The sequence below is a fragment of the Haliotis rufescens genome, unplaced genomic scaffold (assembly GCF_023055435.1).
Source record: "Haliotis rufescens isolate VD_foot unplaced genomic scaffold, xgHalRufe1.0.p SCAF_16, whole genome shotgun sequence".
In the NCBI taxonomy this organism is placed as follows: Eukaryota; Metazoa; Mollusca; class Gastropoda; order Lepetellida; family Haliotidae; genus Haliotis; species Haliotis rufescens.
The window spans coordinates 32,809,291-32,828,428 of record NW_025963846.1 but is presented as its reverse complement, the minus strand read 5'-3'; the positions used below and the strand labels follow the sequence as shown (position 1 = coordinate 32,828,428).

Below are 19,138 nucleotides of genomic sequence, written 5' to 3'. Positions count from 1 at the left end.
ACTTACGCTGAAAACAAACAACTATGTATTCCACATCACTGTCTATTGAGCAGCACTTGTAACAAGTATATACCCAATGTCATTCAAACACTAATTACATCCTGTGAATTGTCACTTCTGGGGTCAAGACAAGCCTTCTACTCACTCATGTCATCACTGATCACACCTGCAAGTCTAGACAGACGCCTCCCACACAACTGTGTCTTTGTTCTTTGCGACTGCGTCAAAGGCCGACACGAGCCAGCGTGCATGTATTGTTTTAGCAGAAGTACTCTACTTATTGCTAATAAGAGGTGCTATTTGGTGTTATATTGGATTAATGTAAGGTAGGATTAAGGTGAGGATTCTCCTGTAAACCTGACAGAGGATATAGGTACGAGGGGTGTTCATTAAAGATTTCCCCTAAACCACTTAGGGTTATCATATTTGGTTGAAATTTCACATGTGTAATGATACATGTATCTATGGGTTATGTCTGAATTTGCAGCACCAAACTATTAATCTTACCACTTTTACAGGTGTTATGATCGAGTAGGGTTCGACAATGGAACTAGTAGAATACCAAGCAGTGATTAGGTTTTTATATTTGAAAGGTTGCACACCAAAAGAAACTTTCGATGAAATGAAAGCAACTTATGATGCCCCATCATATGACATTGTTAAACACTGGCATCGCCAGTTCAAGTGTGGTCAGACATCTGTGGAAACAGCTGCCATTCCTGGTCGCCCCCATTCAGCCATTATGAGGACACTATCCATCAAGTGGGGACCGACGTATAACTGTTCGCCAGTTAGCACAAGATGTCAAGATCAGTGTAGGGTCTGTGGAAAAAATCATCCATGTCAATTTGAATATGCATAAGGTGTCTGCACGATGGATTCCCAGGTTGCTCACACCTTTCCAAAAGCAGGAACGAGTCAATTGCTCAAAGGATCTTTTGGACATGTGTAAAAAAAACCAGGCAAACTTTTTTGACAGACTTATCACACAGGCTGAAACATGGGTCCATCACTATGATCCTGAGACTAAAGTTCAGTCGATGCAATGGAAGCATGTGGAGTCACCACCCCCAAAGAAGGCACGTGTCCAACCCTCTGCAGGCAAGGTCATGCTCACGGTGTTTTGGGACCAGCACGGAGTAGTGATGATGGATTTCTTGGCAAAGGGTACCACAATTACAGGAGCTTATTATGCCTCACTGCTGCGGAAATTGCGGGAGGCTATCAAGCTTAAGAGGCGTGGCATGCTGACCAAGGGTGTCAGTCTCCTGCAAGACAATGCTCCAGTACACAACTCTCATGTTGCCCAGACAGAAGCGCGGTCCTGTGGCTATGAAATCCTTCCACATCCTCCTTACTCTCCTGACCTTGCACCATCTGATTTCCACCTCTTTCCAACCATGAAGTCATTTTTGAAGGGAAAACGTTTCACAGATGATGAAACACTGATTTCTGAAGTCAAGTCCTGGTTTGAGACGCAAAATGAGGGCTTTTACAAGCGAGGTCTCCATAGTTGCATAAAACGATGGGAGAAGTGTGTAACTCTTGGTGGTTCCTATGTGGAGAAAGACTAATACCTATGCCAAGTTTCATTCCACTAGGTCCATCGGAAGTGGGTCAGGGGAAATCTTTAATGAACACCCCTCGTAGATATAGAGGAAGCTAGGTAAGTAGATATTTAGGAAGGTAGATATAGAGGCAGCCAGGTACATTGATATAGGCAGGTATGTAGATGAGGTGAAATGTCGAGTGCATGCATGTGTGTTAGTGTGGCTGCTTGCACTAGTCTGGACTAATGCCAATTTGAAAGTGCTAGTGCACTGAGACACCATTCCAAAGTTCAACATGATAACTCCGCTCAGACAAAGAAGACTGACCCCGAGTCGACCAGTCCTTGTTTTAGACCCTTAATGTCGAGTAGAATGTTCTTTCATTGGGTTTTGAGGGGCCTTGATGTTTCACCATTGTGAGCTGGTCCACAATTGCAGGGAAAGTTGGGGTTACTTCTGAGGCCGATCAGTTGGGGAGGCTGATCAGTAGGGGAGGCAGATCAGTAGGGGAGGCTGATCAGCAGGGGAAGCTGATCAGTAGAGGAGGCTGATCAGTAGGGGAGGCTGATCAGTAGGGGAGGCAGATCAGTAGGGGAGGCTGATCAGCAGGGGAAGCTGATCAGTAGAGGAGGCTGATCAGTAGGGGAGGCTGATCAGTAGGGGAAGCTGATCAGTAGGAGAGGCTGATCAGTAGGAGAGGCTGATCAGTAGGGGAGGCTGATCAGTAGGGGAGGCTGATCAGTAGGGGAGGCTGATCAGTAGGGGAGGCTGATCAGTAGGGGAGGCTGATCAGTAGAGGAGGCTGATCAGTAGAGGAGGCTGATCAGTAGGGGAGGCTGATCAGTAGGGGAGGCTGATCAGTAGGGGAGGCTGATCAGTAGGGGATGCTGATCAGTAGAGGAGGTGATCAGTAGGGGAGGCTGATCAGTAGGGGAGGCTGATCAGTAGGGGAGGCTGATCAGTAGGGGAGGCTGATCAGTAGGGGAGGCTGATCAGTAGAGGAGGCTGATCAGTAGGGGAGGCTGATCAGTAGGGGAGGCTGATCAGCAGAGGAGGCTGATCAGCAGAGGAGGCTGATCAGCAGGGGAGGCTGATCAGTAGGAGAGGCTGATCAGTAGGGGAGGCTGATCAGTAGAGGAGGCTGATCAGTAGAGGAGGCTGATCAGTAGGGGAGGCTGATCAGTAGGGGAGGCTGATCAGTAGGAGAGGCTGATAAGTAGAGGAGGCTGATCAGTAGGGGAGGCTGATCAGTAGGGGAGGCTGATCAGTAGGGGAGGCTGATCAGCAGGGGAAGCTGATCAGTAGGGGAGGCTGATCAGTAGGGGAGGCTGATCAGTAGGGGAGGCTGATCAGTAGAGGAGGCTGATCAGTAGGAGAGGCTGATCAGTAGGGGAGGCTGATCAGTAGTGGAGGCTGATCAGTAGGGGAGGCTGATCAGTAGGAGAGGCTGATCAGTAGGGGAGGCTGATCAGTAGAGGAGGCTGATCAGTAGGAGAGGCTGATCAGTAGGGGAGGCTGATCAGTAGGGGAGGCTGATCAGTAGGGGAGGCTGATCAGTAGGAGAGGCTGATCAGCAGGGGAAGCTGATCATCAGGAGAGGCTGATCAGTAGGAGAGGCTGATCAGTAGGGGAGGCTGATCAGTAGTGGAGGCTGATCAGCAGGGGAGGCTGATCAGAAGGGGAGGCTGATCAGTAGGGGAGGCTGATCAGTAGAGGAGGCTGATCAGTAGGGGAGGCTGATCAGTAGGGGAGGCTGATCAGTAGGGGAGGCTGATCAGTAAGGGTGGCTGATCAGTAGGAGAGGCTGATCAGCAGGGGAAGCTGATCATCTGGGGAGGCTGATCAGTAGGGGAGGCTGATCAGTAGGGGAGGCTGATCAGTAGGGGAGGCTGATCAGTAGGAGAGGCTGATCAGCAGGGGAAGCTGATCATCAGGGGAGGCTGATCAGTAGGGGAGGCTGATCAGTAGGGGAGGCTGATCAGTAGTGGAGGCTGATCAGCAGGGGAGGCTGATCAGCAGTGGAGGCTGATCAGTAGGGGAGGCTGATCAGTAGTGGAGGCTGATCAGTAGGAGAGGCTGATCAGTAGGAGAGGCTGATCAGTAGGGGAGGTTGATCAGTAAGGGAGGCTGATCAGTAGGAGAGGCTGATCAGTAGGGGAGGCTGATCAGTAGGAGAGGCTGATCAGTAGGAGAGGCTGATCAGTAGGGGAGGTTGATCAGTAGGAGAGGCTGATCAGTAGGGGAGGCTGATTAGTAGGGAGGCTGATCAGTAGGGGAGGCTGATCAGTAGGGGAGGCTGATCAGTAGTGGAGGCTGATCAGCAGGGGAGGCTGATCAGAAGGGGAGGCTGATCAGTAGGGGAGGCTGATCAGTAGGGGAGGCTGATCAGTAGAGGAGGCTGATCAGTAGGGGAGGCTGATCAGTAGGGGAGGCTGATCAGTAGGGGAGGCTGATCAGTAAGGGTGGCTGATCAGTAGGAGAGGCTGATCAGTTGGGGAGGTTGATCAGTAGGGGAGGCTGATCAGTAGGAGAGGCTGATCAGTAGGAGAGGCTGATCAGCAGGGGAAGCTGATCATCTGGGGAGGCTGATCAGTAGGGGAGGCTGATCAGTAGGGGAGGCTGATCAGTAGGAGAGGCTGATCAGCAGGGGAAGCTGATCATCAGGGGAGGCTGATCAGTAGGGGAGGCTGATCAGTAGGGGAGGCTGATCAGTAGTGGAGGCTGATCAGCAGGGGAGGCTGATCAGTAGTGGAGGCTGATCAGTAGGGGAGGCTGATCAGTAGGGGAGGCTGATCAGTAGGAGAGGCTGATCAGTAGGAGAGGCTGATCAGTAGGGGAGGTTGATCAGTAAGGGAGGCTGATCAGTAGGAGAGGCTGATCAGTAGGGGAGGCTGATCAGTAGGAGAGGCTGATCAGTAGGAGAGGCTGATCAGTAGGGGAGGTTGATCAGTAGGAGAGGCTGATCAGTAGGGGAGGCTGATTAGTAGGGAGGCTGATCAGTAGGGGAGGCTGATCAGTAGGGGAGGCTGATCAGTAGTGGAGGCTGATCAGCAGGGGAGGCTGATCAGAAGGGGAGGCTGATCAGTAGGGGAGGCTGATCAGTAGGGGAGGCTGATCAGTAGGAGAGGCTGATCAGTAGGAGAGGCTGATCAGTAGGGGAGGTTGATCAGTAGGGGAGGCTGATCAGTAGGGGAGGTTGATCAGTAGGAGAGGCTGATCAGTAGGGGAGGTTGATCAGTAGGGGAAGCTGATCAGTAGGGGAAGCTGATCAGTAAGGGAGGCTGATCAGTAGGAGAGGCTGATCAGTAGGGGAGGCTGATCAGCAGGGGAAGCTGATCAGTAGTGGAGGCTGATCAGTAGAGGAGGCTGATCAGTAGTGGAGGCTGATCAGTAGGGGAGGCTGATCAGTAGGGGAGGCTGATCAGTAGTGGAGGCTGATCAGTAGGGGAGGCTGATCAGTAGTGGAGGCTGATCAGTAGTGGAGGCTGATCAGTAGGGGAGGCTGATCAGTAGTGGAGGCTGATCAGTAGAGGAGGCTGATCAGTAGGAGAGGCTGATCAGTAGGAGAGGCTGATCAGTAAGGGAGGCAGATCAGTAGGGGAGGCTGATCAATAGGGAGGCTGATCATTAGGGGAGGCTGATCAGTAAGGGTGCAGGTTGTTGACGGGGAGATTTCTGTTTTTTTTTTATGATGCTCTGTATCAAACATCAAGGTCCCTCCAAACCCAGACGAAAGAACACTAAAGCTCATTCTCCAAAGTTGACTCCATGTCTGCTCTATCACTGACAACCCCCGCCACAGCATCGAGTAGGACAAAATCCAAGTCCTCACCACCAACCTCAAAGCCTTCAAAATCAGAAAACTCCAAGAAGCCATCAACATAAAAAGACTCTAACCATCAATAAACCGTGATCCATTCTATTACATACCCACTGCATACCATCAACTCATCAAAGATCCCAATCAGTCATAATCCCTTTGTTTATACAACTGGCATCACCTGTTTAGATGTTTACCTCATATCACCCCTTGTGTGTACCACTCCATTGTAACGACATCCCAATCTACTCAACTGTATAAACATTGCCCCCTACGTGTATATATACTTGTAACATCACTTGCTTGATAACGGTGTTAGAACCTACACCGAAACATCGTTCCTAACTGTAATAAAGAAGTTGTTCATCCATATATCTTGTCCTTACTTAGAACTCAAACTTCTAAATGCCTCTCAAAAAAGTTGTATCATGCTCACTGAGACAGGTCAATTTATAAATGTTTGTATCATGTCTATTGGAGGAGGTCTATAAATGCTTGTATCATGCCTATTGAAGGAGGTCTATAAATGCTTGTATCATGCCTATTGAAGGAGGTCTATAAATGCTTGTATCATGCCTATTGAAGGAGGTCTATAAATGCTTGTATCATGTCTATTGAAGGAGGTCTATAAATGCTTGTATCATGTCTATTGAAGGAGGTCTATAAATGCTTGTATCATGCCTATTGAAGGAGATCTATAAATGCTTGTATCATGCCTATTGAAGGAGGTCTATAAATGCTTGTATCATGTCTATTGAAAGAGGTCTATAAATGCTTGTATCATGCTTATAGAAGGAGGTCTATAAATGCTTGTATCATGCCTATTGAAGGAGGTCTATAAATGCTTGTATCATGCCTATTGAAGGAAATCGATAAATGCTTGTATCATGCCTATTGAAGGAGGTCTATAAATGCTGGTATCATGTCTATTGAAGGAGGTCTATAAATGCTTGTATCATGCTTATTGAAGGAGGTCTAGAAATGCTTGTATCATGCTTATTAAAGGAGGTCTATAAATGCTTGTATCATGTCTATTGAAGGAGGTCTATAAATGCTTGTATCATGCTTATTGAAGGAGGTCTAGAAATGCTTGTATCATGCTTATTGAAGGAGGTATATAAATGCTTGTATCATGCCTATTGAAGGAGGTCTAGACATGTTTGTATCATGCTTATTGAAGGAGGTCTAGAAATGCTTGTATCATGTCTATTGAAGGAGGTCTATAAATGCTTGTATCATGCTTATTGAAGGAGGTCTATAAATGCTTGTATCATGCCTATTGAAAGAGGTCTATAAATGCTTGTATCATGCCTATTAAAGGAGGTCTATAAATGCTTGTATCATGCCCATTGAAGGAGGTCTATAAATGCTTGTATCATGCCTATTGAAGGAGGTCTATAAATGCTTGTATCATGCCTATTGGAGGAGGTCTATAAATGCTCCTATGCCTATTGAAGGAGGTCTATAAATGTTCCTATGCTTATTTGGGGAGGTCTATAAATGCTCCTATGCCTATTGGAGGAGGTCTATAAATGCTCTGATGCCTATTGGAGGAGGTCTATAAATGTTTGTATCATGCTTTTTGGCGGAGGTCTATAAATGTTTGTATCATGCTGATAGAAGGAGATCTATAAAAGCTCCTATGCCTATTTGAGAAGGTCTATAAATGCTCCTATGCCTATTGGAGGAGGTCTATAAATGCTCCGATGCCTATTGGAGGAGGTCTATAAATGCTCTGATGTCTATTGGAGGAGGTCTATGAATGCTCCGATGCCTATTGGAGGAGGTCTATAAATGCTCTGATGCCTATTGGAGGAGGTCTATAAATGCTCCTATGCTTATTTGGGGAGGTCTATGCTCCTATTCCTTTTGAAGGAGGTCTATAAATGTTTGTATCATGCTTTTTGGAGGAGGTCTATAAATGTTTGTATCATGCTGATAGAAGGAGGTCTATAAAAGCTCCTATGCCTATTTGAGGAGGTCTATAAATGCTCCTATGCCTATTGGAGGAGGTCTATAAATGCTCCTATGCTTATTTGGGGAGGTCTATGCTCCTATTCCTTTTGAAGGAGGTCTATAAATGTTTGTATCATGCTTTTTGGAGGAGGTCTATAAATGTTTGTATCATGTTGATAGAAGGAGGTCTATAAAAGCTCCTATGCCTATTTGAGGAGGTCTATAAATGCTCCTATGCCTATTGGAGGAGGTCTATAAATGCTCCTATGCCTATTGGAGGAGGTCTATAAATGCTCCTATGCCTATTGGAGGAGGTCTATAAATGCTCCTATGCCTACTGGAGGTGGTTTCTGAAGATGTTGGAGAGGCTTCATAACTAAAGAACACATGTCAAAAAAGATGATAAACACTTACTTGTGAGATGCCACAGAACAGGTATTTGGTACTCCTCTTGGTAACCGAGACAACGGTATTGGTCCCCAAATTTGTTGCACGTTCTCTGGCATGATACAGGTCTCATACTGCCCAACGTCCAATTTGAACACGGACACTCCCCGCGTCGGTGACGGGATACTCAAACTACACTGGGCTGTTGCCTCGCTTCCAATGTTGATCTTCAGGTCTGTTGTAAGACCCTTTGAATCTAGATCCTGAACCACTTTCTTCAGATCAAACCAACCCCTCCCAAGGTCCTTCTTCCCACTGAAGCAGAATGCCCCTTCCTTTTGACACAGATCTGCACAGATTTTATGATTAAATTTTGTGTCAAAAGAAAAATTCTTCATCACCTTGTATCCTCTTTCGAACTTCGTCCTGAAACCACGCAGAACAGTTATTGTGTCCTCAACACTTAGACCGAAGCCAAAATTTTGATAACCTGTTCGATACCAAAGATGAAGTTTTAGTTTTTTCCCGTCTGACATGTAACCATCCATGGCAACCTTCTCCAAGAGAATGTCAGTCTTCTTTGTAGCAATCATGTTGACATCATCCTTAGATAGACTGTGCAGTTTCTTGTGAGGTGGCTCTCCACGGAACATGGCTCCGGTTAAGGCAAAGTTCTGGTGGAAAATTCTTTTCCAAATCACTCTTGTCCGAGCATCACATTTGTTAAGTTTTGATCCTGGGCTCCTGTCATTCACAGAGTCGTCGTGGTCAAAGATTTGACCAATCAGATTGAGCGTATCTCTGGCATAGATAACTGGATGAAGTTGATGTGTGTGCCATATGAGGTCCATGTCGTAGCAGGGCACCAGGAACATTCTCGCATGATGTTTTTTCGCATACAGAAACTGCTTGTATCTCGTCACACAGTTCTTGAGGAACTTCTCATCCTGGTAGTGAGGCAGGGACACCTGATAATAAAACACTGTCTGTCGGAGGGCAGCTGCAGCAATGTCGTATGTAAACTGGGACTTAAAATGCGGCTCAACATTAACATGGTCTGCTCGACGAACACGAAAAGGGATGTGTGGGTATTCATCCTCCCACACAGTCTGGGCCAGGTCCACAGCATCTTCTCGGTCACTCCGGGACAACAGATGATGGTCAATAACCATGCCGACTGCTTGGAGACAGTCCAGCTTATACTTCAATGGGCAGAGTAAGTGACAGTGCCACACCCACTCAATGTCTATAGGTGCAGAGAGAATTTTGTCTGAATGCTTGGCACACAAAGGCAGCCAATACTTCTCATATCTTTGAATTGCATAATCCAAAACAGGACCTGATTGATTAAGATCTGTTTTCTTTGCAACAGCATTGAGAAAGTCAATTTGATACTTGGCAGCCATGAGTAAATTAAGAGCAGGATCCAGTGTCACACTGTTGGCAGTAAAGTCGGGGATGGGAGCTGGGGAAGATGACCCAGAGCGGACGGGGGCTGTGGCATTAGCAAAGGCTGACCCAGGTGGAAGGAGGTGGACGTTTGATGACGGCACAGTTTTGTGGGTTGGGGACGGTGGAAGAACATGTCCTTGCTGTGGGGGCGCCTGTCCCTGGGATGGGGACACTGCCTCTGAAGGTGGGTGAGGGTAGTTTGACACAGGTGGTGGACTAGTGGTTGGCACGTGGGGCTGGACGGGGGCAGGAATACACTCTGGGTAGAGACCAGGTCCATGCCTCACTGGAAGGGGGGTTGCACTTTGCTGGAGGGGTTCTTGTGATTCCAGAATTGTCAGATCCGGTGCTGAGGCATGAACGAAGGCTGACTCAAGCCCTGGAGGAGAGGGGGACTCCCCTGGGTAGGGGGGCAACACATCTTCCAGTCTGGGGGCTGAGGCATTCAGGTATGCAGAGGATGATGTCATGGATAGGGCAGACGAAGAGCCTGCCCATGGCACAGAACTGGACAGAGGAGGACCAGAGCTTGACAGAGGAGGACCAGAGCTTGACAGAGATGGCTCACGTGTGGAAGGAGGCTTCTCTGTCATCTTGTTCTAAAATGACAAAAGATCATCTTCAACATCCACCATATAAAAACATGTAAAATACCTTTGGCCTCAGTGTAGTTAGTTCTGCTGATGTGAATGTGAGTGAATACGGCTTTACACCGTTTTAAGCAATATTCCAACAATATCACGATAGGGAACCCCAGTGATTTGAAACATTTGAAAATATTGTATTAATTTCCCAATAGCAAATCAGTATGAAAGTGTCATATTACCTCATAAATTATATATCTGAGTGATTTACCATTGACAATCAGTCTTATGAAATCTTGTGCATATTAAACATTCAAAACTCAGAATGTATCAATATATGTTATTGCAAATTTTCTAATACTCCAGATGGATAAAATGACAATCTGTGTATTGCCTCCCCTAGATAATTGCATGATACATTTCTTTCAAAGAGTGATACAAATAACTGGAGTTGACAGCACTGAAAGTACGATCAGTTGGCTGCAATCTTCTTCTCGATACTCCATAGTGCTGCCAACTGACACTCAGCATGGAGGAGGGCAGGGCCCTCTCGACCCCGTGACTTGGAAGTGGTGGACCCTGAACACATCTCCAGCCCACTGACTGCAGTCGACACATTTCTCACACATGATGTGCCTTTAGTCCTTGTCTGTTTGTTTTGTGGGTGAGGGTGTGCAAAACATGTCATTCTCCATAACAGACATATTATGTAAAGGGATAAAAAGGTCTGAATCTTCTGATGTTGTGAAACCTTACTTTCAAGACCACCTAGTTCGCTGCTGATGCTGACTCATCGAGACACATTTCTCTGACGTGATTCCAGTCATGTACACAGACACATTGTGTCGATGTGATGCTAGACTCAGACCCTCTCACTCAGGAAATACAAGAATTCACACGCTATTTCATAAAATCAGTATGACACATATGCTCGTATGATAATCTCTAAATATACTCACATTGTCATATGTCCTTCGACACTTGTCACTACATATCCTTGACATTCATTGCTTGTCATTATGCCATTGATGGACATTGCTTGTCTCTATACGTCTTTGATGGACATAGCTTGTCACTACATCCTTGATGGACATTGCTTGTCACTATGTCCTTGATGGACATTACTTGTCATTATATGTCCTTGATGGACATTGCTTGTCACTCAGTCCTTGATGGACATTGCTTGTCACTATTTCCTTGATGGACATTACTTGTCATTATATGTCCTTGATGGGCATTGCTTGTCATTATATGTCCTTGACAGACATTGCTTGTCACTCAGTCCTTCATGGACATTGCTTGTCACTACGTCCTTGATGGACATTGCTTGTCACTATAGGTCCTTGATGGACATTGCTTGTCACTCAGTCCTTGATGGACATTCCTTGTCACTCAGTCCTTGATGGACATTGCTTGTCACTACGTCCTTGATGGACATTGCTTGTCACTATAGGTCCTTGATGGACATTGCTTGTCACTACGTCCTTGATGGACATTGCTTGTCACTATAGGTCCTTGATGGACATTGCTTGTCACTATAGGTCCTTGATGGACAGTGCTTGTCACTAGGTCCATGATGGACATTGCTTGTCTCTACGTCCTTCATGGTCATTGTTTGTCACTATGTCCTTGATGAGCATTGTTTGTCACTACGTCCTTGATGGGCATTGTTTGTCACTACGTCCTTGCTAGACTTTGTTTGTCACTACGTCCTTGACGGGCATTGTTTGTCACTTAGTCATTGATGGACGTTGCTTGTCTCTACGTCCTTAATGGGCATTGTTTGTCGCTATGTCCTTGATGAGCATTGTTTGTCACTACGTCCTTGATGAGCATTGTTTGTCACTACGTCCTTGCTAGACATTGTTTGTCACTACGTCCTTGACGGGCATTGTTTGTCACTATATCCTTGCTGGACATTGTCACTATGTCCTTGATGAGCATTGTTTGTCACTACGTCCTTGATGAGCATTGTTTGTCACTACGTCCTTGCTAGACATTGTTTGTCACTATGTCCTTGATGGGCATTGTTTGTCACTATGTCCTTGCTAGACATTGTCACTATGTCCTTGATGAGCATTGTTTGTCACTATGTCCTTGATGGACATTGCTTGTCCCTACGTCCTCGATGGGCATTGTTTGTCACTACGTCCTTGATGGACATTGCTATTCACTATGTCCTTGCTTGTCATTGTCACTATGTCCTCGAAGGACATTGCTTGTCACTATGTCCTTGAAGGACATTGCTTGTCGTGCTGAACACTTATCAAGCATTGATGAAAATAAGTAAACATAGCTATCAACTTATTAACCCTGACCTAGTTTCAACCGTTCTGTCCAGAGTGACAAGAAGTCTCTCACATTGGTCACAATGCTTATAAACATTTACAATAGAAAGAATAAATACAAAGTGTTTCCATCCTTTAAAAGCTGAACTAGCATGCAATAGCTGCAATAGCTGCACCAGCTGCACAGTAACCATTGTAGGCAGTGTAAAGCCTTTGCACTGAGATCATATGAACTGTACATGTTAAAAACAAACGAATTATTTTTAATCTTAACACGTCTGTGAAAGCTATTCAACTCTATTTCCAACAAGGAAAGTCAGACTGCCTCAAGGGGCTATCACCTTTCTGCTTACAATAGGTGAACATTCCTAGAATGTTTTTCTCTTAATAATCAGCACGTCTATTTAATAACAGCAACATCTGTTACCGCCATAAATTAGCTTCAACAACGATGAAACTGGATCTACGGCCGCGGCCGCGTAGGTCTGCCGCTAAACAAATTAGTAGTACCATGCAGCTAGTGTACAGATCTAGAACACCGTTTACACTGACATATTCCACAAAGACTGCTAGTCACAGCAGCTAAATATAGCACTGATTAGCAGTACACACCGAACCTGTTACCGCTTCGCTGCGTGGATTGTCATTCAAACAATACCTGACACACAGACTTCACAGGGCAAAGCCGTCATTAAAACTTCTGCTGTGATAAAAACACAAACTTGTGACAAGCGTCCGTGCTGAAAGACACGTTCTCATTTCGAGCGAGACATGGCCGAACGTTTGTCACCACCAGCATCTAGTCAACCTGAAGCCAGTTTTACCTACCTTCTCTGCATGCCACCGAGTATCCCGAACAGCGACGGGGGAAGTGGATGCCTAGCGAACCCCGCCGATCTTGAACTTGACCCGGCGGTGACACACCATCACTGGTCCCGGCTTTGTTTATTTGTCGAAAGGCAGCGAGGTCACGCCCATGTGGTACGCAATAGCAAAGGGAGGTCACTCTGATGTCGTTGGTCGCACACTGCTGTGACATAACAATCCTTCGTGGGACATACTTCGTTAAATGATCCAAATATTGATCTGAGCGTTTATCTATGCTAATGTCAGCGACGTTGTGGGATTTTGTGCAACCTGAAAGTGATGAAATTAACTGTCAATTTGACCAAGACCAGATTTAGGGGACTGTGTCAAACCACAATGGATATTATCAGCACACTCGTGACCTAGTGTATATGAGAGAGAGAGAGAGAGAGAGAGAGAGAGAGAGAGAGACAGACACACAGACGGACAGAGAGAGAGAGAGATGTTTGTTACTGTGTCACATGTTACATATACGCTTCATACGAAAAGACGTACACAAACAATAAAATGTAACATCCGACCAGGTATGGTCAACGAGACAGTAAATGTATAATCATATGTATAACGTTATGATCAGGCTCAGATAAATTTAGACACATACCTACACGTACAATGTAAGTTTGGAAAATCGTTGAACACACACACACACAGACACATGCATAGACACATGCAGACACACGTAAACAGTTAAAACAAAAAGGGCAAGTTCTATCCTGGAGTAAAGGTGGATGACTGCACCTAAAATCTGCGTAAAAGTACCAAATATTTTCTAGTGTTTCTATGGATAAAATTTGATAAGGCCAGGCAGATTCATGTATATATCTGTTTGGAGAACCTTTCGAATGTCATGTATGAATGTACTCGCGATGACATCTAATTAAATTGTTTTGTGTTTTATCCCGGTTAAGAGTATTAAAACATCTTTAAATATTCAAATGCCCTTCCTCTGTGCGGTCCTTGTAGATCTACATATAGTCTTCACAGTCATCCACCCCGTGTCAAGATGGCGGGGGACAGGTCAATAGAGCGAAACAACAATGGCCACCAGACTAACAAGTCAAAGGGCGACACGAACATTTTTTATAAGCATGAATAGTATTAGTTTCTATTTGTTTGCACCTTTTATTTATTAATCCAAAGGTTTTCCAATAAATATTAAACAACAGTAAAATCTAGCTGTTGATGTCCTTACTAAGATTTTGTAATACATAATTATAGGAATACTTCGGATACTTCAATACAGTCGTCTAAGTTGCCGCGATTCGCTGTGCAGAGTTGCGTCGCTTGGGCACGCCAGAAACCTATGATTGTGAGTTCGAATCCCGGTTCGCCCCGATTATGTTTCTAGATTTGTCAGCACCATACCCGTGCTCGTGGGTTCCTCCGAAGTGGTAAACGTCTGAGACTTGCATCACTTTGGGCTTTCCTCCCACATTACGCCGACACGCCGTTATATCACTGGAATACTGTGAAAAGCGGCGTTAAACCATACTCACTCACTCACAATACTGTGTTGACTGACAATTGATCAATAGTGAAACCTCTGCGTATGTTGTCTTTACTAAGATTTTGTAATAAACACTTCGATATTGTGTTGACTTAATTTGACGAATAGTGAAACCTGTGCGTATGTTTCGTCGATGCTGTATGCTTGTATACAAGTCACAATGGCAACTAAACTGAAATCGGAGAACTGAGTTAGTGAGGTTTTACGCCGCTTTTAGCAATATTCCAGCAATATCACGAGCGAGTGAGTATGGTTTTACGCCGCTTTTAGCAATATTCCAGCAATATCACGAGCGAATGAGTATGGTTTTACGCCGCTTTTAGCAATATTCCAGCAATATCACGAGCGAATGAGTATGGTTTTACGCCCTTTTTAGCAATATTCCAGCAATATCAAGAGCGAATGAGTATGGTTTTACGCCGCTTTTAGCAATATTCCAGCAATATCACGAGCGAATGAGTATGGTTTTACGCCGCTTTTAGCAATATTCCAGCAATATCACGAGCGAGTGAGTATGGTTTTACGCCGCTTTTAGCAATATTCCAGCAATATCAAGAGCGAGTGAGTATTGTTTTACGCCGCTTTTAGCAATATTCCAGCAATAGCCAGCGAGTGCGAGTGCTACCTATATATGATATTCACGTGATATGGCGACAAAGCGATCATGCGACACGACAGTGCGATATCACGACACGATATAGCGATATTGCGATACAGCCAAAATCGAAATGGCGATAACACGCAACGACATTACGATATCGTAAAGCGATACGGTGAAATAGCGATATCGCGATAATCCTCAGTCGTTATTTGTGAAATTAAGGAAAGCGGGTTCGTAGATTCATACCGAGCATCTGAGTGAGATAAGCCCACAGACTGAACTAGCAAGCACGAATACACGCTGTATCTAACTGTAGCTCAGTTGTTCAAATTCCATGACAAATCCTTCCATCCTAGACGTGTTTACATCATTCATTGGCAAGACGACTGATCCACTGAACTACAGTAAACTACGGTTATAACGAACACGCTTATAATGTACTGACGGATATAACGAACCTACTTTCTGGTCCCGACTACTTGCTGTAGTCATGCTGTATATGTACTTTTAACGAACTACGGTTATAACGAACTATAATTAGTAGTCCCTTTGAGTTCGTTATAACCGTAGTTAAGGTTAATAGAACGAGCAGTCATGTCTTGAAACGTTTCATATTCGTGATGTGAAATCGTACGTTAGTTAACAACAGTTTGGTTAAATTGTAAAGTGTCAAATCCAGCTGGTGAAGTACCACATGTATTGCACACCCAGACGCTTGATGAGCGATGACATAATGCAATAGTGACACAGGACAACAGTGGTCACGTGTCCAGTATGACGACACTACACGGACAATGACAATGTCAGAGTCATGAGAACTCTGTAGGCCGTAGGATTGCATCAGCATAGCTTTGGGCTGTCACGGTCCCTGCCACTAGGCTTGTTCTACCAGTCTGGGAGAGGACCGCCCTCATCATTACGCTGCCACCGTCATCTCCATGGGCACTCCGTTCAGATCAGTGCAGCACAGATCTCTGTACTCAACGCTGTACTCATACTGTAAACATAGACAAATTTGAAGTTTTTAAACACGTTGGTAACTTATCAATGAAAGAAACAAGCATTATGAAGGAAAATCTGAAGAAGTTTCATTTTATAAGTACGTAGGTGCGTATTTCACATGAAGATAAGCTTGGTGAATTAATACACGTGAAATTGCATTGCAAGTCCAAACAAATATAGTAGGCATATTAAATTACATTCACCAATAAATCAGCTGATCCCCTGATGTCGGTTCAGCTGATCCCCTGATATCGGTTCAGCTGATTCTGATATCGGTTCAGCTGACTCCCTGATATCGGTATATAATAAAGAACATTTAAAGTTTTCAGTTTTCTTAAATAGTGAACACGTGATTGGCACTTATTGTAAACAGCGTCCGCATTTCGTTTTAGATGATAGACCCAAGATGTTTGTAATCTCTTACAATCTCCACCGTATCTCCGTTAGTAGTCACTGGTGAATGTTTGAGGGATGTCTTCCTTCGTCTATTACATGGTGACCTAGGTCTGTCACGTGATGTACCATGCTGCGGCAACAATCACTTACTTCTTTGTGCACATTGTGTGCCTACCCTGTTCGCGAACACCTGGTGTCATCACTGATTTCCATTCCTTTCATATCATTCTCGAGATAATCGAGAGTTGTTATTCTGTGGCGTTGTATATATATGTGTGGTATGGACACCAAAGACTGGAGATTGTGCAGCTGGACATAGCTGGAATACCTTGGCTACAGCCGATCTCATGTCTCCGGCTTTGTTACAGAACGTATTAATCCTTATTGTAAACAATATTTTATGAAGGGTAGCAGGATAACCCTAAATGTAAACATGTTTACACAAAGGGTTGCGGATAACCCCTTACTGTAATTTGTTGTGACAGATAATATTATTTTTACGTTTAGGGTTATCCCCATGAAATAATACTTATCGACAGTGATGGAACTTCCCAGGTTAATGGCGCGTTACATTGACTGGATGCAGATGACTAATCAGTGTTCGGCTCCCTCTCTACAACGACCACCTGGTTGCTGTTTGCAGGTTTCATATAAGGAGTTATGACTCCTGATCCTTTTGACCGATTTCTATCAAAGTTTTTGTAGCATAAAGATGGATGGTACGATACTCTACAAGGTAACCTCACTTCTGTTACTATCTTAATAACGGACAACGACGGGACGGAGGCCTATGATTGGTTGAAATGTAGATTTTGTCCAATTTCGATCAATATGTATATGTGTTATGGAACCCCGATCGCAGTGCCATAGGATATGAGAACCTTAGTTACCATGGTAACGGAACGGAGGCCTCTGAATGGTTTAATTGAGATATTTATCAGATTTCCTTCAAAGTTGATTACATTTATTTATATATGTCGACCGGGGGTGGTTACAAGATTACATTTGAGCGCGTAATGCTCCAACTACAATGAACACTTATTTCGTATTGGCTTTCGGAGAGAAAATCTGATTTATAACGGATTTTGATTCTATTATTATTTTATTCTAAACCTACGCTTTCATTCGACAAGATTTATAGTGTGTTAGCTTATCATCTAAAACAAACCGACGTCAGTTTGTAACGTCACCTTTGTTTAGTAGTTGTCACCTACATACTATTTGAATAAATCCAAAATCTTATATTCTGGGAAGATTGTAATTAAACGTATTAAGACACCATCAGGTAATGGGTTGATAACCAACACAGCAGACTGTACGCTTATCATACACCGTGTTGTGGTCAGTTGTACATCGTTCATGAACAGCCATGTTTGTAAATATTAACCTTCCATTGTTAATACTCCTCAGCTGAAACTACTTTTCATATAGCTTTATCTGTTTTATGATTCAGTTGGTGGGAATGAATACATATCTGGTAAGGACATTTTCCTCATACATCACAACGGCGACACCGGGTCACGTGTTCAGTTTGTATTCACATGGAGCGTCATTCGTCACCACTCGCCCCTTTCCCTAACCTGCATTCGGCTTGTCCCGGAATAACACGAGTTGGTCACGAATGCTGGAGCGTACAACTGAGTCCTCGGCCTTACATGATAGATCACCAATACTAGGCTCTCCGCATCCAAATACGTTTTTCTATATATTTATTTATAACGGCTTTGTAAGATAACAAGGACTAATCATTTCTTTAATTCAAACTATATTTGGAAATTAGAATCAATGCAATTGTGCTTATGAAATAGAATTGACTAATGGGACATGTGACGTTTAAGGGACTCTAGATCTGATCTCTGACAACTCTCCGGGATGGGATGTTGACTTTGTTATTGTTATTTCCCCGTGGATACCCGGATGATATCCCAGAAATCTCGACTACTAAGCGATGTATGCTGCGCCAACCGTAAGCGCATTTGTCTGTTTTTATCGGTATAATGGCGTATCGTCACATTGACAAATTGAAATATAGTTTGAAATATAGTCTTGGAATAGAAATGTAGGCATCTTTGCGTCTCGCATCGGTAATGATGACGAAAGTTCGATAAGTCACTTACTTCTGGAATTCAGCGGTTTTCATTTCCACTGCTTGACTTGTGACACAAACTAACGATTTCACCCGAGCATTGCCTATCATGCTGTGTGATTATGTTACAGTCAAAGTGTAAAACGACTGAAATTTTCACTTTAACGCCTAAATGTTTTAGTTAATTTACAAATTGACTGGAAATTCTATGTCATTATGATAATAATCCAAACATTTTTATTTTTAATTTCCTCACTCAGTGACTAAAAGTGATAAGAATTAAAGAAAACGAATTGAATGTAAATTTCTGATTTTTTTTGGTTTCTTATCCGAGCATAATTAGTCTATTTTGATGTTTATAAGTCCTTTTGAACTTCTGAATAATTTCTATTCAATCTCTTAGAAAAACGGAAATATTTCTCAGTCAATTTGTAAATTGCCAACGTGAATCACAATTTACACGTGTACTGTACCATATATACGCCTACTGACGAAAAGACTTGTGAAAACAACCACCAAGTGTTGTCTGTCCCACATCCAAGAATTTCCCCCGACAACGTAAAGGAACAAGAATGATTCTGTTCAATGCTACAGCAAATGAATGAAAAATGAAAACAAAATGCAAATATCTAAAGTACCTAC

General features: G+C 44.0%; 1 protein-coding gene across 1 annotated transcript in view; it reads right to left on the bottom strand.

Annotated features, from left to right (window-relative positions):
* The window catches only part of LOC124118955, a 41,688-nt gene extending 28,634 nt beyond the window's left edge, over positions 1-13,054 (bottom strand). The window contains exons 1-2 of the mRNA XM_046481292.2: positions 12,866-13,054; positions 7,741-9,764 (exon numbers count right to left, since the gene is read on the bottom strand). Of these exons, the coding sequence (XP_046337248.2) occupies positions 7,741-9,758 (2,018 nt within the window). The 5' untranslated portion in view covers positions 9,759-9,764; positions 12,866-13,054. The remainder of the gene's footprint in view (positions 1-7,740; positions 9,765-12,865) is intronic.
* Positions 13,055-19,138: the final 6,084 nt, after the last annotated feature.